The sequence below is a fragment of the Sparassis crispa genome (assembly GCF_003851025.1).
Source record: "Sparassis crispa DNA, contig_000004F, whole genome shotgun sequence".
NCBI classification, from domain to species: Eukaryota; Fungi; Basidiomycota; class Agaricomycetes; order Polyporales; family Sparassidaceae; genus Sparassis; species Sparassis crispa.
This window is the reverse complement of record NW_020939751.1, coordinates 722,714-750,071: the sequence shown is the minus strand read 5'-3', so window position 1 is coordinate 750,071 and position 27,358 is coordinate 722,714. Positions and strand designations below refer to the sequence as shown.

At 51.3% G+C, this 27,358-nt stretch overlaps 10 protein-coding genes across 10 annotated transcripts; 3 read left to right on the top strand and 7 right to left on the bottom strand.

The window, feature by feature from the left end:
- Positions 1 to 92: 92 nt before the first annotated feature.
- Positions 93 to 3,589, bottom strand: SCP_0502580 (hypothetical protein; the record flags this gene model as incomplete). Its single annotated transcript, XM_027758323.1, has 3 exons — positions 93 to 2,097; positions 2,146 to 2,974; positions 3,385 to 3,589. The coding sequence occupies 3 exons, from the start codon at positions 3,587 to 3,589 to the stop codon at positions 93 to 95; spliced, it is 3,039 nt and encodes a 1,012-aa protein (XP_027614124.1).
- Positions 3,590 to 5,268: 1,679 nt separating this feature from the next.
- On the bottom strand, positions 5,269 to 6,357 carry SCP_0502570 (rRNA-processing protein; the record flags this gene model as incomplete). The annotated part of the gene is made up of 4 exons (XM_027758322.1): positions 5,269 to 5,487; positions 5,546 to 5,728; positions 5,786 to 5,990; positions 6,041 to 6,357. The coding sequence occupies 4 exons, from the start codon at positions 6,355 to 6,357 to the stop codon at positions 5,269 to 5,271; spliced, it is 924 nt and encodes a 307-aa protein (XP_027614123.1).
- A 160-nt stretch (positions 6,358 to 6,517) lies between these two features.
- SCP_0502560 (2-methoxy-6-polyprenyl-1,4-benzoquinol methylase, mitochondrial) lies at positions 6,518 to 7,538 on the top strand (the record flags this gene model as incomplete). Its single annotated transcript, XM_027758321.1, has 3 exons — positions 6,518 to 6,986; positions 7,042 to 7,252; positions 7,301 to 7,538. 3 exons carry the CDS (start codon positions 6,518 to 6,520, stop codon positions 7,536 to 7,538), a joined length of 918 nt encoding a protein of 305 aa, XP_027614122.1.
- A 142-nt stretch (positions 7,539 to 7,680) lies between these two features.
- SCP_0502550 (Cullin-1) lies at positions 7,681 to 10,498 on the top strand (the record flags this gene model as incomplete). The annotated part of the gene is made up of 9 exons (XM_027758320.1): positions 7,681 to 7,999; positions 8,051 to 8,130; positions 8,184 to 8,351; positions 8,406 to 9,281; positions 9,336 to 9,516; positions 9,569 to 10,030; positions 10,083 to 10,212; positions 10,265 to 10,367; positions 10,421 to 10,498. 9 exons carry the CDS (start codon positions 7,681 to 7,683, stop codon positions 10,496 to 10,498), a joined length of 2,397 nt encoding a protein of 798 aa, XP_027614121.1.
- Positions 10,499 to 10,988: 490 nt separating this feature from the next.
- On the bottom strand, positions 10,989 to 16,955 carry SCP_0502540 (hypothetical protein; the record flags this gene model as incomplete). Its single annotated transcript, XM_027758319.1, has 13 exons — positions 10,989 to 11,906; positions 11,966 to 12,101; positions 12,156 to 12,272; positions 12,333 to 13,143; positions 13,193 to 13,327; positions 13,379 to 13,434; positions 13,488 to 14,120; positions 14,170 to 15,276; positions 15,329 to 15,408; positions 15,461 to 15,552; positions 15,605 to 15,620; positions 15,687 to 15,980; positions 16,032 to 16,955. 13 exons carry the CDS (start codon positions 16,953 to 16,955, stop codon positions 10,989 to 10,991), a joined length of 5,319 nt encoding a protein of 1,772 aa, XP_027614120.1.
- A 1,678-nt stretch (positions 16,956 to 18,633) lies between these two features.
- On the bottom strand, positions 18,634 to 19,161 carry SCP_0502530 (54S ribosomal protein L20, mitochondrial; the record flags this gene model as incomplete). The annotated part of the gene is made up of 1 exon (XM_027758318.1): positions 18,634 to 19,161. One exon carries the CDS (start codon positions 19,159 to 19,161, stop codon positions 18,634 to 18,636), a length of 528 nt encoding a protein of 175 aa, XP_027614119.1.
- Positions 19,162 to 20,220: 1,059 nt separating this feature from the next.
- Positions 20,221 to 20,424, top strand: SCP_0502520 (hypothetical protein; the record flags this gene model as incomplete). Its single annotated transcript, XM_027758317.1, has 1 exon — positions 20,221 to 20,424. The coding sequence occupies one exon, from the start codon at positions 20,221 to 20,223 to the stop codon at positions 20,422 to 20,424; it is 204 nt and encodes a 67-aa protein (XP_027614118.1).
- A 650-nt stretch (positions 20,425 to 21,074) lies between these two features.
- On the bottom strand, positions 21,075 to 22,133 carry SCP_0502510 (Glutathione S-transferase 1; the record flags this gene model as incomplete). Its single annotated transcript, XM_027758316.1, has 7 exons — positions 21,075 to 21,134; positions 21,190 to 21,247; positions 21,306 to 21,426; positions 21,482 to 21,532; positions 21,586 to 21,616; positions 21,682 to 21,919; positions 22,012 to 22,133. 7 exons carry the CDS (start codon positions 22,131 to 22,133, stop codon positions 21,075 to 21,077), a joined length of 681 nt encoding a protein of 226 aa, XP_027614117.1.
- A 618-nt stretch (positions 22,134 to 22,751) lies between these two features.
- Positions 22,752 to 23,799, bottom strand: SCP_0502500 (Glutathione S-transferase-like protein; the record flags this gene model as incomplete). The annotated part of the gene is made up of 7 exons (XM_027758315.1): positions 22,752 to 22,811; positions 22,862 to 22,919; positions 22,973 to 23,093; positions 23,146 to 23,196; positions 23,248 to 23,278; positions 23,352 to 23,589; positions 23,681 to 23,799. 7 exons carry the CDS (start codon positions 23,797 to 23,799, stop codon positions 22,752 to 22,754), a joined length of 678 nt encoding a protein of 225 aa, XP_027614116.1.
- Positions 23,800 to 25,940: 2,141 nt separating this feature from the next.
- Positions 25,941 to 27,012, bottom strand: SCP_0502490 (Glutathione S-transferase-like protein; the record flags this gene model as incomplete). Its single annotated transcript, XM_027758314.1, has 7 exons — positions 25,941 to 26,000; positions 26,053 to 26,110; positions 26,174 to 26,294; positions 26,346 to 26,396; positions 26,455 to 26,485; positions 26,546 to 26,783; positions 26,843 to 27,012. The coding sequence occupies 7 exons, from the start codon at positions 27,010 to 27,012 to the stop codon at positions 25,941 to 25,943; spliced, it is 729 nt and encodes a 242-aa protein (XP_027614115.1).
- Positions 27,013 to 27,358: the final 346 nt, after the last annotated feature.

Below are 27,358 nucleotides of genomic sequence, written 5' to 3'. Positions count from 1 at the left end.
GAAACTATTGTACACATGCACAATGCCCGATCCGAGATAAGTAAATGTTAGCAAGGGGAAAAGGTACATGGGCCGGGTACGAACTTCAACAACTAAATGCGAATATCTACCAGAGATACCGCCGAAGGAGAAAGTGACATTGACAGCTGATGGCCGTCGGGAGTGTCTGCTCCGTCAGCTGTAGACGGTCGACGACGTAAGACTCTTTCTTCTTGACCAGACAAACGTCGAGAACCGCGGCGAGGTGGAGGGGACAGCGATGTGATACCATACACAGGTGACGGTTCAGGCGATGGTGGCCGTACAGGGCAGAGCGGCGGCGTGGGAGGTGAGGTTACGACGAAAGTGGGATCATTTGGGAATGGGGTAATGGGCTCGCCGATCTGTGTCGGAGGGAAAGTATATGGGTTAATGGTGGATGGAGCGGGAGAAGGGGGGTTTGTTGAGGACAATAAGGCCGTCGCTAAAGGAGGCGGGGTCGCTGGAGCACTCATCATACGTAGACGTTGCCTGATAGACGTTGCCCGCGGGGGAGGCTGCGAGACTGGAGTTGGAGGAAGAGGGCCTGTGGGGGGAGGATGTGGGGAGACTAGCGGTTTTGAGGAGCTAGGGAGAGGCCAGAAAGATACATTGCCGTTGCTGGAACTCCGCCGGTGCGTACGCACGCCCACCTCATCCGGACGAGGCGGAAGCGAGGACGATGGAGGAAGCGTGGGCGGTGCGAGGGAGAATCGCTGTGACCGCAATGCAAGAGATTCGCGAAACGATATCTTGGAGACGGGGGCTGTCGCAGCAGGAATTGAGGTAGGCGATTCCTCTGGTACACCTTCCGCTGGTGTTGGGGGAAGCGCTGTCACTGGCGCTGGACGCTGGGGAGGTGGTATTGACATCCTGTGGGACGACATTGGACGATGAGGACCAAACAGGCTGCCGCCTCCTCCACCTCGGGAATAGGAATGTGTAGTGCTAACGGTGCTGTTACTATGATTGGAGGAACTAGATGTGCGCTTAGAGAAATTTTGCAAGCTCACGACAAGACTCCGAGGGCTGGATTGCGGAGACGCTGGCTGTTCGGGTGAGCCGTCAGATGCATACGGATGGCGCTGTATCGATGACCGGAAGCTGGCAGGAGATCGAGAAACGGGAATGGCAGGAGGAGGGCCACTCGGCGGGGTGAGCCTGTGTGGCAGCATGCCCTGGCGAGACCAGCGCTTGCTCCCGCCGAACTCGGATGAAGTTCTCTCGCCCGACGCAAACGAAGACACAGAAGATGATGAGGTACGCGGACGCCCTTCCTGCTCGGGAGGTGAAGTTTCAACAGTGCACCCCTTCGACGAAGACGGAGTAGTAGAAGATTGTAAGTCGTCGTTGGGCCTACGCACGCCGAAACTCTCCACTGTGCTACCATTGTTATGGGTATAGGGCGCACCATCAGGACGAGCTCTGGGACCCATCGGTGCACTACTCGCTGTCCACGCACGCCGCCGCGGAGGGGGCTGCAACGACGGTGAGCCGACTCTCTCCATCGTGCGCGTATGATGGAGATGCGATATTGGGCCAGTCACGCCATTGCCGCTTCCGTTTGCGGTCACACTGGGTTCGATCAGCTCTCTATCTTGGTCCTGCACAATTTTGCGGTCGAGGTGCGTCGCAAACAGCGGCGCATCCATAACTCGCGGTGTGGAGGGCGTCGATGGCACGGGCGTACTAGAAAGCACAGGGGACAACGGGCGCTCGACGGATATGCTGTTCGACCTGAGCATGTGCATCAGGTTCGAACCAGTCCGCCCGAATGACTCATCCTGCTCGCTCTCCACTTTCCGGCCTGCGACGCTCGACGCGACGGAAGGAGACCGCGGACGCGAGTTCGCTCCCGAGAACAATCCTTTCAAAGCAGACACCGCAGTCGACGGCGTCCGCGTGACGGCGGCAGAACGCTGCGTGCTGTGCGAGCTCGTGACATCGGGGGAGAACGTGCTCGACGTTGGCGAGGCGATCATGCCTTGCGCTCGCATCGAGAGCATGACGTCCATGTCGCCGCGCGGAGCGAAGCCGCCGGTGTGGTGCGCCATGATCCCAAGTCCTGCACGTACAGACCTGGGCACCCATCAGTATAACGCAATAATAACAGACGGAAGGACAAACCTCTGCGTGAGTACAGCGTGCTTGATGGCAGTTATCCAGCTCTGCGCCTCGGCTGGGTCGACGATGTGAAGGGTCATCTCGGCACCAAGTCCGCCAACTTTGACGACACTGCGGCGCCCGCCGACCTCCTCTTCCGCGACGAAGACGACGCCGTCTGGACCGATTTCGAGGCGCTCCAGTTCGCGCTCCTCCGCGGTGTGGTTTTTGAACACATGCAAACATGCCGCGCCAGCGCCTTTACCCGTCGCAGTGGACGTCAACATGACGGTACGCATCTTCCACTGCCGGGAGAGCGCGAACATAAGTAAGGACGGTGGGGGATAATGCTTGGGGATGCGGGCAGAGAGAAGCACGAATGGCTCGAGCGAAGCATGGGTGGACGGAAACGGTGGCAGATGAGGGACGGGCGTCGCTGAGGGGGTGCGCTCCTCTGGTGCTGGCTCTGCCGCCTCGGTGTCGGAGTCTGGCTCGAGTGCAGCGGGTGGGCTGCGCTGTTCTTCGAGCAGGCCCGGGTCGAGCCCGATGGACTGCGCCGCGGCGTCACGGAGGCGCTCGCGCTCCTCATCCTCATTGTCTCGCGGCGGGGGGGCACTGATCTCGATGACTTCGGAGAAGAGGAAGGGCGTGGGCTTGGTGGGCACAGGCTTTTTCTTGCTTCTGCTCTTGGGCCGCCCGAATGGCAGTCCGGAGGTAGACAGGAGGAAGCTGCCACGAGTGCGCTTGGGATGGCTGGCAAGCGCCTGGGAAGAAAAGGCGGGAGATGAGAATAGGCTGTCGTGCGTGGCGGAGGAACTCGATCCATTTGACTGTGATATGAAGGGGTTGGTGACTGTGGAGTGATGCGTTAGCTGAGCAAGATGTTGACAACGAGAACGGGGGAGATTGCACATCAGAATGAGTAGCAAAGGTCAGTCGTAGTATGACGAGCGTGAGCGCACAAACTGTGAGCGAACTTCGGGGAGATAACTATATCTCGACCCAGTATAGGTAATGCATGGGTGAAATACAAGGGCTCTATGCCTACGGCGACGGTGGTGCTCGTCAGGCAACAGACCTTGACTACGGACGCTATGATGGTACATGAAACCATGGAAGGGCTCTCACAACATCCAAGAGTGTCCGTCCGAGCTGAGCTGACTTTGCAGTTCTGCTGGACAGGATCGTGCATGCTAGCGCCTAGTTCGTTTTGATATTCCCACAATCATGGTCGGTGAACAAGACAAGAAATGCGACACTCACACGTCGGTGAACTCGCAGAGCCCTCTTCAGTAGGAACAGACCTTAGGGATGATGATCGCGTGCGAACGAGAGGTTCCGGAGACTTGACGGCCTGGCGACGGGGATGTGGGTCGTGCTGGGGCTGTGGTTGTTGCTGGGTGGAGAAACGGAAGGCACGCACAAATGGCGCAGTTGCAGGTGACGTCGAACGAGAACTCGTCGCCATCGTTGGCAATGTACACGTTTGCTGAAAGCGATGCTGAGAAGAGAAGACAGGCGCCAGAAGGAGGTGCGAGCGCGCGTTGGTGAATAGATCTGATACATACACCGCCACCGGGGTCAATGCATAATTGAAGGCCACTCGACGTAGTGAGCAGGGATTCTCGACGTCTGAGAAGTCGTCCTTGTCCTCGTCGTGCTCGTTGTCCTCGGATGAGTACGATCGGGGGTAATTTGTTAATTATGCCAACACGTGATCAATTCATTAAGCCGTTCCCCCTGGTCGGTTGGCTCAAGCTGTCGACAGAAAATATTCGTGCATGCACATCCACTTCGCAGGAAAGATGGTTATCGCAGGGCCTTAATGTACACGGAATAACAGCCATGAAAAGGGATGATGACAAAACGAACATTATGGAGCAACACTGGGCATCATTGCAGGGATCCAAAATTCAAAAGCGTACAAAATATTGTCCGTCGACGTTCATAAATTTGAGTGTTCTGACAGTCGATATTCACTAAATTTCTTATGAGCTCTTGCAGTTTTGAGCTGTGAATTTAGGATGAGATTTAAGGTTGTAGCGGTGTGCAAGAGATACGTGTACGTACATTCGTCTTCAAGTTCCATCATTTATGAACTGGATTGTAGCTGCGCAAGCGTCAACCCCGACTCCGCAAATACTTTCTCTCAAGAGCGCAAATTTCTCTCGAGTACAGAATCAATGAGTGTATCCAAACACTGCGTTTAAGAATGACAGACGGATAGTACTAGTACGTGTACAGGTCAAATTCAGCACCCGCACATCACACGGTAGACAGCAATTATGCCTGCTTGAAACAATACCCATGCGTCTATGACGTGCTTTAGTAAACTGTTTGCACCAACTTCCCTCAGATTTGACTTGTTAGGTATGGGGGTGGCCTAATTGTGATATGTCTGGCTTGGATTCTTGCACTGTATGCTGTTGACTCTGCAAATATGAGACTGAGAAAACTGGTATGGGATTAATATGACTCACTCCCGGGCCTGCGACCTTCATCTTCAATGAAACCAGTTCTCCTTAGAATACGCACTGAGTCTACGAAATCCCTATGAGTATAAACACATTTGTGACCATGGCGTTATGACAACCTACGAGATGGTTAGGCACAATGAAGCAAATATTGCAGTATGTGAGTGGGATTCAATGACAAGGATTGAGAAGAAGAAAGAAAAAGGCTCCTAGGTCTTGCCTAGGTCACATGAAATGAATTAACCAGTCTTGGGCAAGCCCGACTGAACTTAGATCTCCTTCCCGAGCAGCAATGACGATGCATCGGTCCCCACTGTAAATTTTAATTCATGAACTGATCACTGTTGACCGATTCGAAAAGAGATGACTTACACGGGATCGTTGTGGCGTCGTCCACGCGGAGGTACCTGATCTCAGATACTCGCGGAGTGCAAATGTTCTCGATAGCGGCGAGAATTTACTATTAGCGCCCGGGAAAAAATGCGATCAATGACTTCAACCCAAGGTCAAGCCAAATATTGTCATTTATCGTGCCCGCTCGGTGGATATCCTACCGCGAGGATTCCATTGACGTCTGGAGGGACGTCTCAACTTGACTTGTCGCTAACTCCAGATTGGCACAGTAGCTCATTCGCAGAATTAAATTACACTGTGAAGACAATGAGAAGTATTATCACCACTTCTGCCTACGCAATGCTTTCTTCTGCGCAAGAGTGCCTCTCCCTCTCGCGCCCCGCACAGTCTGTAATTCCTTGAATTTCTTCTTCGCGTAGCTCTTGGCCTCCGCATCGTCCACTAACTCATCGACAAGGGTTCTCTTTCGGCTCGCCCGGTTGAGATTGTCTGCACTGGCAGTGCCGAAAGGTGTGCTGGACGGTATAATCGTACCAATCTGCGGTGTATTGCAATCAATATAATAAATACAAGACAAAAGAGTGATAAATACATACTGCGAAGTATTTGGGCAGACCTTTGATACCCCTCCCTTCGCCCTCGTCTTTGCGGTAAAAACGCTTGGGATCTAGCTGGTTTCGGAGACGCAATGCTTCTACTTCACGGTACAGACGGGGAAGATCGGCTTCCGCAGGGGCAGGAAGATCATACCACGAGCGTCCCGCTGTTCTATCTTTCAGCTGTGTGTTGAATGTATTTTAGCATCACAGACAGGAAGTGTCGGGTGAACTACTCACTGCCTTTTTCTCCTTCTTTGTCAATGGCTTCCCAGACTTTGATAGCTCCGGAGGTGGAAGAGGTCGTGCCGGTGCATTCGAAGATGACGCTTGTTCAACTTGCTCGATATCTGGATGGCGTATGGCGGAAGGAGCAGCTTTGCGGGCGTCGCCGAGTGTGATATATGGTGCAGGTAAAACTCCAGGGTCTAACGGAGGCAACGGTCTACGGAATGAGCACAAGCACAGGTTTCTACTGCATCCTGGAGAGCTTACTGTTCCTCAGGATCCTTTAGGTCATCTAGGCGAATTTCCTCCTCTTCGTGCAAATTTTCTCCCGACCTGTCTCCTTCGGGCAATGTCTTCGCAGTGACATTGTGTCTTGCCCTCACCAGAAGCGCGTTAAGAAACTCTTGGGTTACCTCTTCATCTCCTGTGTCACTGTCCGTGTCTGACTCGCTCTCAGAGTCCGAGTCCGAGTCCGAGTCCGCCGACCTCGATGCACTCGAGGATGTGCCGTCAGAAATGAGATGCTCCGCTGAGTCCTCTAGTGCAGCTTTTGACTTTCCTTTCTGCAGAGCCGTTAAAGCCATAGGCGAGAAACCTTTGCAAGCAGTTCTGAAGAAAAGGATGGATAGATAGTATGCAGAACTCAGCGCTCAGCTCAGAGAGAAGATCGCAATGTTTGGGGTCCGCCCAACCAAATGCGGAATGAGCAACCTGAAGGCCCCAGTCACCGTTTGTTTCTGAACCATGCACTGTTGCAAACATACTGTTCTGCGCAGAGTATGTCCTTCCCCCGCTCCTAGACTCTTCCGTTTCAATCACAGCGAAGCAAGTGGCAACAACGCTCAGAATCTTCAAACTCCTCCACGAACGACTCACTTTGGCTTCCGAACCGTACCGGAGGAGACAAAAGAATCTCTTGTGAAGAATGTCTTCGACTCTGTGGCCTCGTCATACGACCTAATGAACGATGCAATGTCGCTAGGCGTGCACCGTCTCTGGAAGGACGACTTTGTCTCTCAGCTAAAGCCGGGATCGACAGGGCCCACGAAGTGCATAGATCTCGCAGGGGGGACCGGGGACATTGCACTGCGCATACTGGACTTTGCGCGGGAGCGTTACGCAGACAGAGAGACGAGCGTAGACGTCGTGGACATTAACGGAGAGATGCTGAAGGAGGGGCACAAGCGATTCAAAAAGACAATGTATCATAACAGTACGTGTTCTCGAGTACTTCACTCTTTTCGGTCTGATAGATCACAATGACTTAGCACCACAAATTGCCTTCATCGAGGCCAACGCTCAGGAGCTGCCCGAGTCGCAGTTTCCTTCCAATGCATACGATCTTTATACTATCGCCTTTGGCATTCGTAATTGCACGTCCGTTCCGGACGTCCTCAAGGAGGCTTATCGGGTACTTAAACCTGGCGGTACTTTTGCATGCTTGGAATTCAGCAAAGTGAACAATCCACTGTTCAACGCGTGAGTTCTCTTCTTATCGCTGTCTGCACGAGCCTGATGCGCGAAAAGCGTCTACGATCAGTACTCTTTCTCGATTATTCCTCTGCTTGGTACCATCTTGGCTGGAGATAGGGAGTCCTACCAATATCTCGTCGAGTCAATCCGAAAATTCCCTTCTCAACCAGACTTTGTGGCGATGATTGCAGATGCTGGGTTCGCGACCGGTGGCAATCATGAGGGTAAGGGTGGTGCTTGGCGAGACTTGTGGGGCGGTATTGCCGCCATACATACAGGTGTCAAGGTCTGACCGCGTTTATATTTCTTGTCGGGTTGTCTTTCGAATCATACACGGTGCGATGGTGGACAGTAGAGCAGCAGCGTTTTCAGAGTAAAAATAAGAGAACGTGGAACTGGATTTTGTCCGAAACCAGAGAGTAAGAAGCGTGGCGATGGCCGCGTGCGCGCCTACAGCGCGTTCACCCGTGTCGTACCTTGCACTCTTACCACCACCATCCACCACGCCATCCAACACCCGTTCAGCCATGGCAAGTACGTCTGCTGCTGGTGGCTCTTACCCCATGCCACCACCTACTGCTGACCTGGCCACAACTTGGGCGTACCTTGAGGAGGGTGTCGACCATATCATGACCAAGCTCCAGACTGGTGTTTCGTACTCGAAGTACATGAGCCTGTATACCGTGTCCTACAACTATTGTACATCTTCCAAGATGCACGGCAATGGCGATCAGCCTGGCCTCGGTCACCGCAGTAAGTACAACGCCATCTCAAACCATAGAAGTGCATGTTGATAACCCTTAGCGGGAGCCAATCTAATGGGATCTGACCTGTATAATAACCTCATCCGCTATTTCGTGAATCATCTAAAGACTTTGAGAACCGTCCGTGCCAATGCTCGTGTCTTGTGACCTACCGACTGACCTGCTCTACGCAGCAATCCGACGCCGTTCAGGAAGAGGCCCTATTGCGCTACTACGCGGGAGAGTGGGACCGTTACACAACTGGTGCCAACTACATCAACCGTCTCTTCACGTATCTAAATCGACATTGGGTCAAGCGCGAGCGAGACGAAGGCAGGAAAGGAGTCTACCCCGTCTACACAGTGAGCATTTCGTTCTCTGCTCCTTCTATATACCTTCCTCATGCGCAGAGACAGCTTGCATTAGTGCAGTGGAAGTCGAACTTCTTTCTGCATGTCCAGAGCAAGCACCAGAAGCTTGCTGGGGCAATTCTCCGGCTCATCGAGCGACAGCGAAACGGCGAGACGATCGACCAGGGGCTGGTCAAGAAGGTCGTTGATTCCTTCGTCTCACTTGGTCTGGATGAGGGCGACATCAACAAGGTGTCCTTCGAGGTCTACAAGGAGCACTTCGAGGCGCCCTTCATCGAGGCTACCGAAAAGTACTACCGGCAGGAGTCCGAGGCGTTCCTGGCCGAGAACAGCGTGGCCGATTACCTCAAGAAGGCCGAAGAGCGTCTACGCGAGGAAGAGGACCGCGTCGAGCGCTACCTGAACACGAACACCCGCAAAAGCCTCATCAGCAAATGCGAGCACGTCCTTATCCGCGAGCACTCAGAGCTCATGTGGGAGAACTTCCAGAGCCTGCTCGACTTCGACAAGGACGAGGACCTGCAGCGCATGTACGCCCTGCTCGCGCGCATACCAGAGGGTCTCGAGCCACTTCGTAAGAGGTTCGAGGACCATGTTAAGCGGGCGGGTTTGTCTGCGGTGTCGAAGCTGGTTGGTGAGGACGGATCGGGTGCTGACACACTCGATCCCAAGGCCTACGTGGATGCGCTCCTTGAAGTACACCAGAAGAATTCGGAAACTGTCACGAGAAGCTTCCGCGGCGAAGCTGGCTTCGTCGCTAGTCTGGACAAGGCATGCAGAGAATTTGTTAATAGGAATGGGGCAACTGGGACATCGACAACGAAGTCCCCTGAACTGTTGGCGAAGCATGCTGACGCGCTGCTCCGTAAGAGCAACAAGATGTCGGAGGAAGAGAATTTAGAAGGTGCTCTCAACAAAGTGGTATGTAGCTTCTTGGGATTCACTGTCCATAGTTTGCTGATAAGTACTTTCCAGATGATATTGTTCAAGTATATCGACGACAAGGATGTGTTCCAGCAATACTACACTACGAAGCTGTCCAAGCGTCTCATCCACGGAGTATCTGCATCGGATGAAGCGGAGGCTAGCATGATCTCCAAGTTAAAGGAGGCTTGTGGTTTCGAATACACCAACAAGTTACAGCGTATGTTCACGGGTATGTTGTTTATCCCCAACATGTCTATCCACTTTCTAAGCTTACTTTGCAGATATGAGTCTCAGCAAGGACCTCACTGATCAGTTCAAGGAGAGAATGCAGCAGAACCACGACGACATGGATATCACCTTCAGTATCATGGTCCTTGGGACGAACTTCTGGCCTCTCACAGCGCCTCACAACCAGTTTGTCATTCCAGCCGACATCCTGCCTACATACGAACGCTTCCAGAAGTACTACCAGCAGAAGCACTCCGGTCGTAAGCTGACGTGGTTGTGGAACTACTCCAAGAACGAGCTGCGGACGAATTACCTCAACCAGAAGTATATCTTGATGACGAGTTCCTGGCAAATGGCCGTCCTTTTGCAATACAATAGCAATGACACACTTTCGCTCGATGAGCTCGTGTCTGCGACCTCTATCAACAAGGATATCCTGAAGCAGGTGCTAGCTGTACTCGTGAAGGCGAAGATCCTTATTAACGAAGAGACCGACCAATACGACTTGAATCCGAGTGCGTATCGTCATTTCTAACGCAAGTCCCAAGTATGCTCATCTTTGAACAGACTTTAAGTCGAAGAAAATCCGTATCAATTTGAACACCCCCATCAAGGCGGAGCAGAAGGCTGAGTCGGCGGATGTCCAGAAGATGGTTGATGAGGATCGTAAATACGTGATTCAAGCCACAATCGTTCGGTATGTCCCTGCAGATCTTGGACGAATATACGTGCTAATGCTTGCTCTGCAGTATCATGAAGGCGAGGAAGACCATGAAGAACCAGCCTTTGATCCAGGAAGTCATTTCTCAGATCTCGCAACGGTTCTCGCCTAAGATTCCCGACATTAAGAAGGTTTGTGAATTCGTATTTGTCGCATGTTCTTGCCACTCACCGCCAGTACACAGGCAATAGAACATCTACTCGAGAAGGAGTATATTGAACGAGTGGAAGGCACCAGGGATACTTTTGCCTATGTCGCGTGATGTCGTCATTTTCTCTCCACGTCGTCGCCTTGCTTTGTGATGCACCAAGTTTCGTACGTAGAACAGTACGTTGTAGCGTATAGTACATCAATCATTTTCTCGTCGAGCAGTAGCACTGGAATAATCGACTACAGTGGTTTACAGTAAATTCTGTGGACAGTACTTAATAATGTTGGCACCAGAGCAGCCTAACTTAGTACGGACATTTGGCCGCCAGCTGCCCTACCGTCAACGCATTGCGAGTCCGTGTCGCAGCCTAATAGTATCTAGTGTTCCTCACGTAATCTCTTGAAGCTTGTTGCCGGCGCAAGCGCTTTTACTACCGCTATCGAGTCGGAGGTCCAGGGTTCCCTGAAGAATGAGTAAGTGGAGGTCCTTCATCTTGAGATCCCACAGAGTATACATATCCGAGCATCATCAGACTGTACAACTGTCAGAACCAGAGTGAAATGTAGTACACAACATCAAGAGTAATTCATATGTACGACTTTCAGTAGGACATCGGGTGCGGACAAGTCATGGCGACATTGAACAAAGCAGGAAATCCTGCTGGCAAGTCGCGAAAGAGATCTGTTGAGCTACGTAGACGTCCCGCGCTGCTTGACCAAATTGACAAGGCGCTGTTCCGCTCGAATAAGTCTTCAGTACTCTCCTCGACTGCCTGGGCCAAGCCGTCGTCCACGGCCACTTCTATCTGTTTCTGGCATTCCGATGGACGAACAGAGCGGCCCAAACTGCTCTTCACCGACTGGTGCACGTCAAGAAGGTGCACCAGACGGCGCTGCCGAGAGTCTGCACGAGCGGCAGCCTCGATAAGACATTCCAAAGTCTTTGTCGGACTGACGCTGTCTGTCTTCAATTGGGACGCTTCAGCGGGTTCCTGGTCGGCCTTCGCAGATTCTCCGACCTGAGCTTCGGGCTTTCTTTCGACCAGTCTGGCTTCCATATTGTCGGCAAATGAGATCAACTCGGTGGCCAACTTCGTACCGTTTCTAAGACGGCCCTCCTGCAACAGCTGCTGAACCGTGGCTCGCAGATGTGAAACTTTATCGTCTTGAGTATAGGGAAGCAGCTTGCTGTTCGGCTTCCTGTCGATAGTCGAACCGAAGTCCTCCGATAACGTAGCTGGGGAATAGACATTGCCAATGAAGCCATTTGCAACTTTATGCTGAAGTACAATCTGACAAGCAGTCTCGAGTGGCGTGCAACCAACACTATCCTCCGTAAAGAGCGCTTCAGGCGGACCAGCCTCAAGGAGAATGCGAGTTATCTTCGGAGAACTTTGCTTGACAGCAACGTGCAGGACAGTAGACCCGCCGTCATCACGGAGGACGAGTGGGGATGCTTTGACGGAGAGCAGGAGGCCTACATGATCAAGCCTGCGTAATTTGACTGCAAGATGAAGAGGCTGCACAATCACTGCGTAAGACACAACCGCTGCACACAAATGGCAGTAATCCGACTCACAGTATTTTTAACGCCCTTTGATTGCTGAACAAGTAAGCATTCCGCGACATCGTGCGGTAACTTGTGCAGTACATGATCAAGGAGTTTGAAGTGAGCCACCGTGTCTTGAGAACATAATAGATGGAGGACATTCCATCTATTCAATTCGTGATTAGGATACAAAAGTCATATTGGGCCACATTTTACGCACCCGCGGTGATCCACTACATCCACAGGAACACCCTGTTCCAGCAAATAGTCGAACACTTCAGGGCTGCATCCCCAATTTGCAGCCACTAGGATGAGGTTGAAATCAACATATCTGATCCTGCAAGTAACGCCTTTTCAGTAAGTCAGCCTTTGATTATCCCTGTAAAGTGTCACATACCTGGCGGGCAGCGCGCTTCTCATTTGTTCAGGCTGAAGTGAAACCAAAGTTTCAATCACTTTGAGGCGATCTCCAATGACTGCAGCAGTTAGCACAGATTCGTTCATAGCATTCATCGTCCATCCCAGCCAACGTGGGAGGACGCCTGCAAGATCTCGGACTTGCCGAAGATGTTGGGCACGTTCATCGCTGTGAGTAGAAGCGTAGTAGCGATACGCAGACACAGGGCGATCTCCCGCAAGATACTTGATAATGTTTAAGGCCCCTGCTCGAGCTGCCATCCACAAAATTGGAATAGTGGGGGTTTCGGTAGCGGGCGGGGCGTTGGGATCGCCCTTCGTGGCGAGATCCTTTCTCTTCTTCCCATGCACATTGAGTCCCAAGTAAACTTTGGAGACCTTCTTCTGTACAGTCTCAGCCTGCCCATCCTCACTGACGGAGACTTCGATGTTGACACCCAGGCCCGTGCGACGTAAAAGCTCGTCCAACATATCGGGTCGATCGGATACAATGATGTCGCCCAATACGGAGGAAGTAAGAGGAACGGGTACCGGGAACCCATTGTGCATATCTACGATCTGAGCGAAAGCTTCGAAGTCATCATTGACTATGGCTCTCTTCAGAACAGATCCAACTTGTTCCTGCTCCCCATCTGCGCTGAACCAGTGAACGCTCATATCCTGCAAGAGGCACCTGGCGGTGGTTGGTGTTTGAACAGTGGAAGGTCTCTTCGCCACGTCAATGAAGTCTATGGCCTCGTCATCGGAATCCATGTCTTCATCGTCGTCTTCGGAGTCTTCGTCATCGTTATCTGCAATGCCGATAAATTCAAACCCACCAAACACAGGCAGTGTACGCACCCAAGACAATATCTCGCGTCTGGAATTTCTGAGCTTTGGACTCATCGGGCTGATGCTGAGCATGGGCAATTGCAAGTACCAGGCGTGCGGTATCCCAGTGACCGCGCTCGAGAGCTATGGACAAGGGTGTATCAACTGAAGCATACTATTAGTATCTAGGACGAAATGTGAGCAGGTTCCATTCACATGAATCACCGAACCAAACCACAATCTGCAGCGGAGTTTCTTCTGATCTTCCTCTCCTGCCTTCGGGAGACAAAATTGCTGTATGTTTGCGTTATCTCCGTTCCAGCACGCCTCGAATAGTTCATCATAACGCGCAACCAAATGAGGAAGCACCGGACTTGTGTTATAGCATTCTCCAACCACGCGAAGATACCCCAGCAGCTTCATGCTTTTACGCTCTGTTGGACGATGTCGGATTAGATAGTCTTTGGCCTCGCTATCGGCTTTGTCATCGGGATGGAGGTCGTCCCATGTCTTTGCACCGTGAGAGGACAAAAGGGTTTCAACGGCACTGAAGTAACCCTTCGCCTCCAGCAAGATCTGCTTCTCTTGCTGGGTGAGCAGAGAAAGATGGTATTGCAGTTCCCCCTCCCTGCGATTGCGGAAAAACTGTGCTCGGCTCCCCTTCCATCCAGAGTTCGTGGCAAATGCGTGTAGGTCGTCGTCATCATTATCAGGGGCGTCTGCCCACTGCAGTCTGGCATCCAAGGCTGAGATTGCGCACCGTACCCAGTCCAGAATGTTGTGATGGTATTTATTCGTATAATTCCTCTTCACAGCCTCCATTGTCGGCGCGTTGACGTCGGCCCCCAATGCAACCACTAGATCAACGACGTCGTCACACTTTGCAAGCGCCGTTTCGATGGGCATAAGAACTCTGCCCTCATAGGTATTAGAAACATGCCCGCGAGAGTTCTTATTGCTGCTGAATTGTCAGATGGACATCCATGACTGTTGAACGGACTACTTACCTCATCTCCCGTGCTCGATAAAAGTCTTCCTCTGTGAGCGTGAGTTTCGCGTTGAACGCGAGAAGGATTGCAAGAGTGGACCAGTTGCCTCTGGTGATGGTGGAAATAATAGGGCTCGTAATGGTACCGAATGGCGCGACGTGAGGGGTATTTATGACGACCTTCGCATTGGGATCGGAGCTAAGGAAGGTTGCGACCAGCTGGGGCCTTCCAGCAGCAACAACGCGGTGGAACACCGTAACCAATTCATCATCCGCCTCAGATGAGACTGCTCCAGCAGCAAAGAGTTTCTTTGCGATCTGGCAGGCGACATCTTGATCCTCTGTCAAGATGGTAGCAGTCAGTTGATGCAAACGGGGAGCATCATACCGATTCGCTGTGGTAACCACTTTGACGTCCGCGCCTGCAGCAATTAGCTCGTCCACGATGGACACGGATCCGGACGCAATAGCGTATTGGAGGGGAGTGAACGCCATGTCCCAATCCGCGGCGTTGAGGTCGAAGACGTCAGGTTCCTCTGTCTCATCTTCGGGTATCTGACCATTGTCAACTTGCGGCTGTTCTTCGATCTTCTGGCCTTTCGCGCCATCTTCTGACGACCAGTCGTTTTTGCTGTTCTCGTCGTCACTTCCAGACTCGTCGTCACCTCCAGACCCGTCGTCAACATCCATCTCGTCTTTGCTGCGTCCCTTCTTCTTTTGCTTCTCCTCGGCATCCTCTTTCGCTTTTTCGGCATTAACAACGCTTCGCTCGAGGAGCTTGCGAACAACGGCAGGTAGGTCGAGCTGAGCAGCCAAGTGCAGCGAGGTCCTTCCATCTGCAACGCGAGCGGTTATCCGAGCGCCAGCATCAACGAGGTCACAAGCGATATCGGAAGCTTTGCACACGATGGCCAGTTGAAGTGCGGTTCTGCCCACATGGTCACGACGGTTTACGTCCGTCTCTTCTTGTTGTAATAAGTGGGCAACTGCGGGTCTATCAAGCTTAGCAATTGCGTTGAAAAACTTTTCGACTGGCCCCACGTAGGCCTGCTCGGCCCATTCTCCAACATCGATGGGGTTGAAGCTTCCCGAGATACTCTGGCGACCGGGGTCCTGCTGGATGAACCTGTCCCGCACGTAAGTGCTATGTCGAGCTTGAATGGAGCATGGAACCTTACTCTACACGGCCTCTGATGTAAGCCTTGTTTTCGTCTTCCTGCTGCGTCTTTTCTTCCTCGTTCTTTGGTTCTATACAATGCTGAATGTAGGATAAGCTTGCTGCTTCATGTCGAAATACGAATTGTGAATACCTCACAACAGTCGTTAAGACACTCTTCCATCGTGCCAAAGAAGGCCGGGTGGCGATGGAGTCGTCGATCTTTATTCTTCGGATTGAAAGGAGCTGTTATGGTGGATGAGGATGGGATACCTTGTAGCGTGAACTTTTGACTTACAATTCATGCCCAGGTCCTGTTACGTTGGCAGATATGGTTCGAGTTAGCTGTCAATGAGGATAGCACAACGCGAACCACTGACCGTTTGATAAATCAATTTCTCTATACGTCTGGCATCCCAGCCTGGACCATACGGGATATGAAGCGAGACCACGTCATAGTCGTTCATCTCTAGGCCGCTGAATTCTACATTCGTCTTCAAGTCGCCCTTGTACCGTTTCCTATACTTGCGCCTCCGGTCTTGCTCCACACTCTGTCGGCCACGAAGGTTACGACGCTCGGTAAGGTATCTCGTGCGCGTCTCCGTGTCCTTGAGCTTTTCCAGGACGAGTAATCTTGCAAGGCCCTGGATACGAAGAATGGAGCGCTCGAATATCTGCGATTACACGTCAGGCGAATAACGATGAAAGTGGAATGTGTATCTGACCGTGGGATCAATCTCTTCGCGCCTGAGAGTAGGCACGTAGACTTCGAAAGCGCGTTCAGAGTACTTCGCCAGCCGGACTTCGTATGAAGGCGACCTGCGCGTCGTGTCAACGGTATTGCATTGACGCATCATGGCTACGATCGCCCGGGGGTTCGCCCACACGCGTTTCCCATCGTACGCGCAGCACGGCGCGTCGATATCAAATCCAGCTAAGATCTCAGCGGGCGAGCGGTACAAGCGCAACACGATCTGGATGGCCCTATAGGGGTACTGGGAGTGAATGGACACAGTGTGCTTCGTGCGCACACACGTCACATCCCAGGGGACAGAATCGCGTACGGCCTCATAGATCGCGTTGATCTTGACTTCAGCTTGTTCGAGAGTCATACCATACAGGAATAAGTCCACGTCAGAGGTGGGGTACTCGTTGGTGTGGAAATGCTTTCGCAACGCGCGCTTGGAGACCTTGGCATACTCGGGAACCGGATTGAGACACGCTTGGACGGCACCTCCAGCGGCGATGACGTTGTTCCAGTCCAACAGCTGAGACAGCGAACCCTCGCTGAAGATAGCCCAATTCTTCTTGAAGTCTTCGAGAGTCGCAACCATGGCAGGCGCGCCCTCTTTGCGCCTCCGACCTTCGGACAAAGGCATAACATACTTGGCTGAGAGATCAATCTCGTCCTTCACGACGCGGGCTCGAGTCGTCCTTATGACGTCCGGCGCGTCAAACACGTCGACAAGTCCGACATACAAATTGTCCAGACGGGCATTGGCCTTGTCCATCGCAAAGAGCTTGCGCAAGGCAGCCTCGTCATCAAGTGACGGCTGTAAAACATCAGACAGCTTCCCAGCAGCGCCAGGACCGGACGGCAGCACAGCGATGCGAGATAGAAATGCTTCTGCTTCAAGAGTTTGCGGCATTGTCAAGAGGGATGGTAAGAGTTCGACGAAGGATATACTCGAGGGTCAGTCCTGCGTGGATACAAGTCCCTTTTATACTCCTCAGGCGCCTACACTCATGATGGATAAGAGGCCCCGAGGCCATGACAGCTCACACTGTGAGTCAAGACAAGCGTACCGGTGATCGCAGAAACAGGCGCAGCGGCATGTTTTCCTATTTTGGTGAGGCGCGTCGGTATCTGCGTTTGGCAATTCCCGCTTCCGCCCCTTATCAACAGTGACCGATGCTGCCTCGACATCGGCTGAGTCAATGGTTCAGTTGCCCTGTTCAATTATGTCCCTCCTTACTTTCCCTACTCTCGGCTTGGCACTTGTCGTGATCTTCGGCATTATGTAAAAGATGTGCCAAAAATACCTCAACACTTTGCATGCAAGATCGTGCATGCATTCTTCATAGAAAATGTTCCAGTGTTCTTTGGGGCATGATTAGCTTTCAAACCATCCAAAATTCAAGCAAAATGAGGGAAGCCCGCATCCACAGAGCAGAGCGCGAGCAACTGCAAACTCCGATCTAGCCGAGATGCGGGTCTAAAATAAGGCACCTGCCGAGGCGATCAAAGTGGCACTCAGGCCATAGATGTAGTGTTCTTCTGTACCCATCAAAGTAGGGAAATTAGGGAGGGACATAATTGAACAAGGCAAGTACAGGTAAGTAATCTGACTCGACGCGAGTGACAACTTAAAATTCCCAATCGTGGATGTCTGTCCCGAGGTTGTGTGAGCTCGAGGCCTCCACGGCATGATTAATATTGTTCGCACTCGCAGTCATTTCAACCAGATTTGTCGGGTGCTCACGGTCGATAGCTCTGTAAGATGTGGAGGAATGACCAATTCTTGGGTGGTCGGTCAGTCTAAGCCAACATACTCAACGAGATGCTGCATCAATCATAGACAGAACTGTATTCGTTGGTCAAATAGTGACCGTTCTCGATGATCCACCCTTATGTACACCTCGAAATTTTCCCACTGTAAGAATCGCTCACCTTGCGGATGGCGATATCAGGGAGTTGACGCGTGATGAATGCTCCTACAACACGTGTAGTCATGAGAGTTGAGAGAATTCATAGAAAGCGCTAGTCTTCTGTAATAGACTCATAGGTTATCCTCATGTGGTTGGTTGTCAACTTTGCTTGTAAGCTGTGCAAGTATTTGGCTAGTCAGTTCCCAGAATAATCACAAACTACTCATCTAGTCCTCTAACATGGCTATGGCATTGTGAATACCTTGTGCAGGTAACCTCCCCCGGTCCAGGCTGGTTTGAGAAGGGTCTCTCCCGGTCGTTACAAACTTGCCGAAGTCGGTTCACGGTCAATGATACTGATTCTAGACTTACCACATTGCCGTTCTCTTGCACCTTGACATCGATGTTCGCATGTCCCAACGGCCTCCATGCGCTGAATTCTGTCTCATATGGCGTTTACGTCTTCACTTGTACGTAGAGCTCGTCGTGGGTATTCCTCACAGGATAACGGAGATATGATTGAAGTCGCTGTGCGAAAACCACGCGAGGCAAGGATGCAATATTTTGAGTGAATATGCAACCCTGTCCCTTATACGAAGCACTGGAATAATACTTCAAATATATGAGCGTTGGAAAACAATATGATCGTCGAGAGTAACGTACTCGAAGGATCTCCGCCTACCAGAAATCTCTCCGCTTCTTCGCAATTTCTCTGAACAGCGACTTCTTCTCTCCCCACAAGCCGCGCGCCTTCTCGTGTTCTTCGTCCCGCTGAGCCAGTACCTTCTTCCTATCCCGCACCTTCATGGCCGCGGCCCTGCCAATGAAATTTGGTGTGCAGTTGAACTCTTTCGCGAGCTTCGAGCGTGTCCACGTGAGGGGATCCTCTACACGCAATTTACGGATCTTCAGCAAGTCCTCTTGCGACAAACGTGGCGACTGGGGCTTGTCGGTGCGCAAAAGGGGTGGGAGTGAGGAGCTTGACGACGGCTCCGGATGCAGCAATGGTGATGCCGGTGAAGTAGTGTATGAAAGCGGGGAAGGGGCAGATGGAGGAGATCGGTGGATAAATGTCAGGTCTTCAGGAAGAGACACGGCATTTGGATTATTTTTGAGAGGATCTGGTGCTCTGTATGGTGGTCGTTGTGGAAGACGAGTCGCGTACGTGCGACAAAGCTTTCGCCTCAGCACCAACTGAAGTTTCATGGTGAGCGGCGAGGAACGCTGCCTTCCGGAGCAGCTCCGTGTTGTCAGGCTGGAATTTCCGGCTCAGGCCGAGCTCTGGCCGGTTCGGCCTCTCCCGCGAGTCTCTCGAGGTTCACCATTTGTTTTCTTTTTGGAGTAAATTGGGTCATACTTTTCGCGAAGTACAATCACTGCCGAGTACTGTCTCAACTGGAAGAATCATATTTCCTCCTGGGCTGTTTCGCCCTCGCGACCCCTTCTCGAGTCCCGATGGTCGATCTTGATTCGTGAGTAGCTTCTTTCTTAACGATGGCGTTCCAACTTGGGCAACTCCAGTAGTTGCTCTCAGAAACATCAATTCTCCTAACAGAACTCTTACAGGAACCTCGGGAAAATGTGGAGCGGCGCCAATACCGGGTCACCGCTATTGGTTCATCAATCGCCCTCCATAATCGCAGATGAGTCTGCGAGTTTTGGCTGTCCGTTTCGGCACAGCTGGTATCAAGATTGTGGCAAAGTGAGTGAAGCAATTTCCTACAGGTCAGCTGTTGGCAGGACGTTCTGATTGATAACGATCTTAGTTGCAACCCATGCATCACGAGCCATTCCAATCCGCCTTTCCCAATTTAACCCTGAGACCTTTTTATGTTCTCTTGCTGAAGGAGCGGGAACGGGCCTAAATATTGTTTGGCGACGTATCCACTGGCATGCGCTCAGCCAATCTGACCGTGTATTACACGCAATCGGCGATGTCACTGCAAACTCATGCAGAGGAAACCCTTTTTCTGGATTTTCGTCGGTAGATGTGCTCTAGATGGGTGTGGCTGAAGCCGACCGAGATCGATCGGCGTCGCCGAATGGAATATCGGCGGCATCCATGACGACATGCAGGGCGTTGGAGCTGAAAAACGTTGGCTCGACATTCTCACCGTGCTCGCTATGTAAGTCGATGAGGTCATTGCTGATAATCGTGTTCCCTTGTCTCGAACAGAAAGAACATCACTCACCCTACCCCCGCCCCCGCTCCTTCCCCGGACTCCCCACACGTTCTTGTCCTGCATTCTTGGCGGATATTTCACCATGCACGCGAAGGCTCTGAAGAAGGAAGAGCTCCAGCAGGCCCTTGTACATTATGCGGAGGAAATGCACGCCTACACGCTCCAGCTGGTCGCTGAGGTGAGGAAGCAGAGGGGGAAGGAAAGCGGCACAGATGCAGGAGCTGAAGAACAGTCGCTGGACTTGTCCAAGCTGCAGATATCCTCTCCCAAAAGCCCTGCAAAATAGTCATCTACCACGCCGTTCGAAGCTGATATCGTCTGTCCAAAGCTCCCGTCCTAACGCTGCTCATAGCCATACCTACACTCCCAGATCATGCACGTTCCTTTATCGTTTCCGTTACTCAAACCTGATTGCAATCAACTTTCTGTTTCCTTGTGAGTATCCTTTTAAATGGTTATGATTAGATACCGATCATTGTCGACCACTCAGTTATTTTACCTTCGCTTCACTGGATTCGCTGGCGAAACTCTATTTTGCTTGAAGGCCCAATGCTGATTTCTGCTTTGGCATACGGGTGCGTCTGGGATTTCGCCTGTGAATTGACCGATGCGAGAAGGCGCTTTGAACTGCAAATTTAGAATAAATGCTACGCAGTACTCTCACGCGTTTGTCACCAAGAGTACTATGGGTTTACAATCGATGTACCATCAGCACGGGAAACGAAGCAGACATGCCGCCCTCTAATGCTCACCCGAATCGTCGCAATTGTTGTATTTCTAGGCTGGGTCACAGTTCTCGTCATAATGTAAACCCACCTGTTCTTTCCATGATGTTCTGTCTCAAGGGGCGACTGATTCTGTGTGGGATAAGAGATCCGAATCATACGTAGAAACGCATTGTGCACGAAAGCTACAGGACGGTGTGCGGGGACTACTCTAAGACATCGCGAATCCTGCCTTAACCCCTGGTCGATCGAGCATTCGCGCACTCCACGCCTAGGAACCACAATCAGCATCCGGTATAAGTGAAGCGCAAAAGAGAAGTTTGTACCTTAACGTGTCCCCACTCGTCGAGTGTTTCAATCCCGGTGGCGGCATGAAAGTTGACCCTGAGAAGTGGGTGTGAGTGTGAACGCGAACTCTGCGCAGAAGTAAACGGCTATCCACCAAGTGAATGCATTTATATCCGCGATGCTGTATATTCCGCGGCCAGGGCCAGCCAGCCAGTCACGGTCAGTAAGACGGATGTCAAGAACGCCATAGAGACGCTTCGTTTCGTCGACGTAGCCTTCATGCATAGAACGAGTCATTGTCGGAACGCCGACTGGTACTAATACACTCACGCTTCTTCGCATAGGGTACGTCTTCTGTTGCAAACATGTAATAATAAGCCGCTTCGAAATATTGAAATGATGAGATGCCATAAGACTGGGGACGACGGATATACCTTGTGCTTGCATAGGCCCAATTCCTCCATGCTACGCGAGTTCTAGGAGGTCAAAACAACTCCACTCGAATTGGAATGTCATCAGAATCCACTCACAGCAAAACATACCCACTGCAGCATCTCGCTGTAGTCATTGGGCTGCGTCACTGGATCGAAGGTGAATTTGTTCTCTGGGTCGTAATGCTGCTCAAGGTAGAGCAGAATCGCAGCAGACTCGAATATGGGAAAGTCCCCGCGTTCTCGGTCGACTAGCGTGGGTACAACTCCGCTAGGGTTCAGCTTGAGGTACCACGGTTCCTTCTGCTCATTTTTGGAATTGTTAATCTGATTCACACTACAAATTGTGTGCGCGGGATGTAGTAGTTAGTTCGCAAGCTCGGACTTGGCTAGACATTTGCCAAGGCGATGAACTGCAGCGTTACTCACTCGTAGTCAAAATTTCTGTATGCTGCCTTGAGATCCTCAAGCAAAACGGATGCCTTCCTTCCATAGGGCGAGAGGGTTGTAGTATAGAGCAGAAGTGGTGAATGCCAGCCTGGGGAAGGCATCGCGTTATATGTACGTAAATCTGTAAGGCGAGGGATGAATGCTCAGCTGGTGGTAAGCCATACTTTGATTTATATTGCGGAGTGGGAGGCAGACGGTCAGACACGAATATCCTGGGCCACGAAGATTACGGAGCAGTGTGTCAATCAGTCCGTTTGAGATTATGTAGACGCTGCCCGGGCAGGATGACAGACTGCCATAGCCTCGGTAGTTTGCAAAATGGGCACTCAATGTCCGAGCTAGCATTGAATGGGGTGGTGATTCCTCAGTTTCGTCATTGTCGACGCGCTGAGGAATGTAAGTACCAGAGAGCCGCTGATCTCCCACAAATGTCAAGGCCTGGTAACGTGATCCGAAGCCGATTGAGATGGGCAGAGATATTGGAGATGAACATGGAAGGATTGATTGACTACTCCAAGAAGATACATATGACGACGTAAGTGATTGTTCTGTGTAACGGCTGGAACGGTACCTTCAGGGAGCGCGCACGAAAACCAGAGAGTCGCGATCACGATCATTCCAATCATGCTCAGACAACGTTGAACCCTAAATAGGCGCGAGCAATCCTCGACGACAACATTACTAGCACAGGCAGTATCGTCGCACAACAGAGAAGTATCTTAAGGCACTGCGAGTCCTGCTCTCACACAGGGTCGCTCCTTATTTCTGGTGATCCACGACTAAGATGAAGGATGAATATCAATTGTCCTGGGAAACGGATGGCACCTGCCTTGACGTTGGGCCATTCGTCGAGTGATTCGATACCGCAGAATCCGTGAAGATTGACCCTGATGAGTGACTGTCAGTAGGAATGGATGCCAGACAATGGGAAGGAACTCACCAAGGGAAGGCGTTTATATCGGCAATGCTGTATGCGCCACGTCCTGGTCCAGCAAGCCAGTCACGGTTGGCGAGACGAATGTTCAGGACGTTGTAGAGACGCTTGGTTTCGTCGACATAACCTGCTTGCGCAAATGTAACATTGTTAGGGAAGTTCATCAACTCTGCACTAACGCTTCTTTGCGTAGGGTATGTCTTCCTGCAAAAAGCGGGTGTAATGAGCCGCTAGGAGGTATGAGATAGGGTCACTTGACTGTGAGATATATGCATACGTACCCTGTCCCTGCATAGGTCCAATTCCACCGTGCTATAGTGCAATAAAGTGGTCAGTGTAACTCCATGTATGCAGCTCTAGGTCAAGTCGGCCGCGATTCACTCACAGCGAAGAACATCCACTGCAGCATCTCGCTGTGATCGTTCGGCTGTGTGGCTGGGTTAAAAGAGAACTTGTATTGAAGGTCGTAGTGTTGCTCGAGGTACAGCAGTATCGCAGCGGTTTCGAAAACGGCGAAATCCCCGCGCTGTCTATCGACAAGCACGGGTACCTTTCCATTAGGGTTCAGTTTGATGTACCACGGCTCCTTCTGCTCGTCATTCGACATGTTGACGTTGTACACGCTATGCAACACAGGACGTGGCTGTTAGCTCGAAAGCTCAGATCTGACCGGCGAAGTCTGAACGAGGAGCCCAGTACGACTGTATCACTCACTCATAGTCGATATTATCATACATAGCTTTGAGTTCCTCAAGCAAGATAGACACTTTTCGCCCATTGGGCGTGACACCAGTGTAAAGCAGAAGCGGTTTTTTTGAGCTGGCAGAAGACATAGCGCGGTATGTGAGAGACAAATTTGCAAAATGACGGCAGGCTACGTTCAGGCGAAGATGAGGAATCATACCACATCTTGCTTTCTGCTTGAATTTGTACTCTGGGGAATACGCAGACGTTATCCGAGCTGCATTATGATTTATTGCCATCATAGCTGCTTACCCGAAGTCCGAGACCGCGATTTATCAACCCGCAGAAGTCGGTGATTGCTCAGCTTCATCCACGTTGATCCCCCGAACGCCCAAAATTCAACGAGTCATTAAATTTCGGCGTTCACGGAATCAACGTGGGCAGCTCAACAACAAGCATTGAACTCTCGCGGATGTTGCCGTCTGTCGATGTTGTGAGAAAATATTTCAGATGGACTTGAAAACACTGCAGGATAACTATAGCAGATACACACAAAAGGATTGAAAGCTCCGGGAATTTCGAGGAAGTAAGTGATGGTTCAACACTATGCATGATAGCATGAACTGTACCTTGAGGGACTAGGGACAAACCAGAGAGTTATGATTGTTCCATTTCTGAGTAAACTAACATGACAGGCAACGGTGGCTTACAACCAGCTGCTACAGGCGAATAACAGAGAAGTATTTGTCTTAAAGGCACGTTGCTGAGCATCCGGATGCACATTCGAAAGATAGTTTTTCAGACATATATTCGGCCTACGACACGGCATCGGGGAATTCGCCTGGATCTTGTTTGAGCTTGCAGCGCTGACAAGCGTGACCAAGTGTGACGCGAGTTTGTAACCGCGTGTAAGAGCTTACAATCGACGCGTCGTGCTGGTACACATCTTGTGGGTCTTCGTCACTATGGTATAACTATGCCCAGAACATGCGCACGGGCCATTGCTGTTCTGTTTCGATCTCCGGAGCTACTCTGCATTCTACACATCTTGTAACACCTTCCCGGCCGCGGCCCAGCTTGATGTTCGGCTTGCAACGTCTTGTCAGAGTGTTCCCACCTTGACTCCTCTGGACAAGAGATAGCTGATAACGCGACGCGCCGTGCCTTTCCCCTGTGCCCTATCATAGCTATCATACGAGTTCCTGCTGCTGGCCCTAAAGTGATCGGTACGCATGTTGAACTTTCGGCGCATCCGTCCTTTGGTGCATCGTCTCTCTTCTTCTCCACTCACCACCTCCTGCATGTTGTGATGTGACTCCCGAGCTGTATGGTGCTCCGCAGACATGTTTGTCTGTGTCAATGTATGGGGAGATATTTGTGTGCCTATATTCATCATCCTTGAGCTGAGAAGCTCCGTGGGTACTCCCATGTAGTTGTGTGAAGGGGATGGATGCCGTGTTTGACTACCATATTCACATCTCATTCTCCACAGATTTTAATGGTTACTCACAGTGTCTGCGGACATGCGCAACAATTTCCTCCTTCATCACCCATATTTGGCCGCGACCCATCATGGCTTTCAGCGAATCCGGTGCCAGGGTATCCCTAGCGCGTGTGCGCGCGAATATTCGATGGTCATTGGTCGCACTGGTGGTCTGGCAGTTTTCGCGGTGGATTGGGGTGATTCAGTGTATGTGCGCATATTTGGAACAGTTGGCGTTGGTATGGTTGAATATATTTGTTGACTTAGGTATCTCATGTCCGATATGGTGGTGAGTACTGGGGCTAGTGATATGACTGTGATTTGCTGCACTCGAATGGATGCTGTCGCACCTGGTGGTGAAATGTAAGATCTTACAGGACACACAAGAGCTATTATCCTGCCTGAGTCCTGGAAGAACTCCAACCTTTCGCAATGCTTATTGTTCTTGGCAAAGGCTGCATAGTCTTACCTTTGATTATACTTGTGACTACAAGCCTTCTACACCTTCTATATATGTTATACCTTGTAATGACTTACAATCGCTCATAAGACCCATACCAGAAAGATGCAAATTCCCCGATGCACCAGCACGCCACGCTAATTGCCATATATGGAAATTATCCACCATCATGGCCAGACAGATAATTATCGCAGTCAAACGTTAAACCTTCGTCGCGCCATTCAGCAGCAAGGACAATCAATATGGATTAAGACAACTACATCCCTGCAATCCACCTGCACCGACAGGTTGTCAGAAGCCATTGATGATCAACAGATGTTACTGTTACAGGACAATTGAGGAGCATTCTAGGGTACCGCGATCCCTGCTCTCACACCTGGTCTCTCCAAGTTTCGTGCAATCCAAGCCTGAGATCAAGCATGATCAATCATCGTGGCAAGCCAATGAGGGTTGCATTACCTTGACGTTCGGCCATTCGTCAAGCGACTCGATCCCGCAGAATGAATAACCGTTCACCCTGTGGAATATTCATGAATATGGACGGGACTCGAAAAGCCTGGAAACCTCGGTGGCAACTTACCAAGGGAATGCGTTCATGTCCGCGATGCTATATACGCCACGTTCGGGACCTGCAAGCCAGTCACGGTCGGTGAGACGGATGTTGAGGACATTGTAGAGACGTTTTGTCTCATCAAGGTACCCTGCCCACAAAGATGTCACGGATGGGTAGACTTGGGTGATTTAGTACTTACGCTTCTTTGCGTAAGGTATATCTTCTGGCGCAAAGCGAATGAAGTGGTTTGCTGAGAGGATGAGATGCCATTAATTCGCTGCTGATGACGTCATGACATGAGTGCGCACCTTGTCCCTGCATAGGGCCTATCCCTCCATGCTAACCAAACAAGCAGTCATATCAACTATTTGCATTGCGCTAGGACCAACGAAGACTTACGGTAAAGAACATCCACTGCAGCATCTCACTGTAATCATTCGGCTGCGCAGCTGGGTCAAATCCAAACTTCTGGGCCGTGTCATAGTGCTGCTCGAGGTACAGCAGTATCGCGGCAGTCTCGAAGACGGAGAAATCCGCTCGCTGCCTGTCGACGAGCACCGGTATGCGTCCGTTCGGATTCAGCTTGATAAACCACGGCTCCTTCTGCTCGTTCGTCGAGATGTCGATGCTGTGCACGCTACGGGGAGACCATGCGTTTGTGATATCATTGGTATCACAGGGGAAAGCGCTGCTTACTCGTAATCGATGCCATACGTAGCCTTGAGCTCCTCAAGCATTATCGAGACCTTGCGCCCGTTTGGTGTGCCCGCAGTGTAGAGCAGAAGGGGTCGTTTGGTGCTCGCAGAAGACATTGCGCGGTGCGAACTCGCGAGGTGACGAGTGACTGAGTTCAGACGGCTAAACATCGTACCTATTCGACCCCTTTTGCCTTTATACTGGGACTTACTGGGTCAGAAGGTATCTTGAAAGTGACGCAGATGTCTCGGTCTGTATGGCCATGGCGCCTGAGTAACAGCTGACAAACTGCACACAGAGTAGCCGATGAGTCCGAACACATAGGTATCAGACCGCGGAACTTCATGATTGCTAAGCTGGATCGATGTAACACTTCTGCTGACTCGGACAGAAGAGATCAAAATAAATTGCTGTCGAACGTAGAGCCAGGGATCTCCGAGTCCGTATCACCGAGTCTCCTCGCCGATCGCGAGTCTGATAGGATGAACGGCCTGTTGGATGATAAAGGAGCCATTG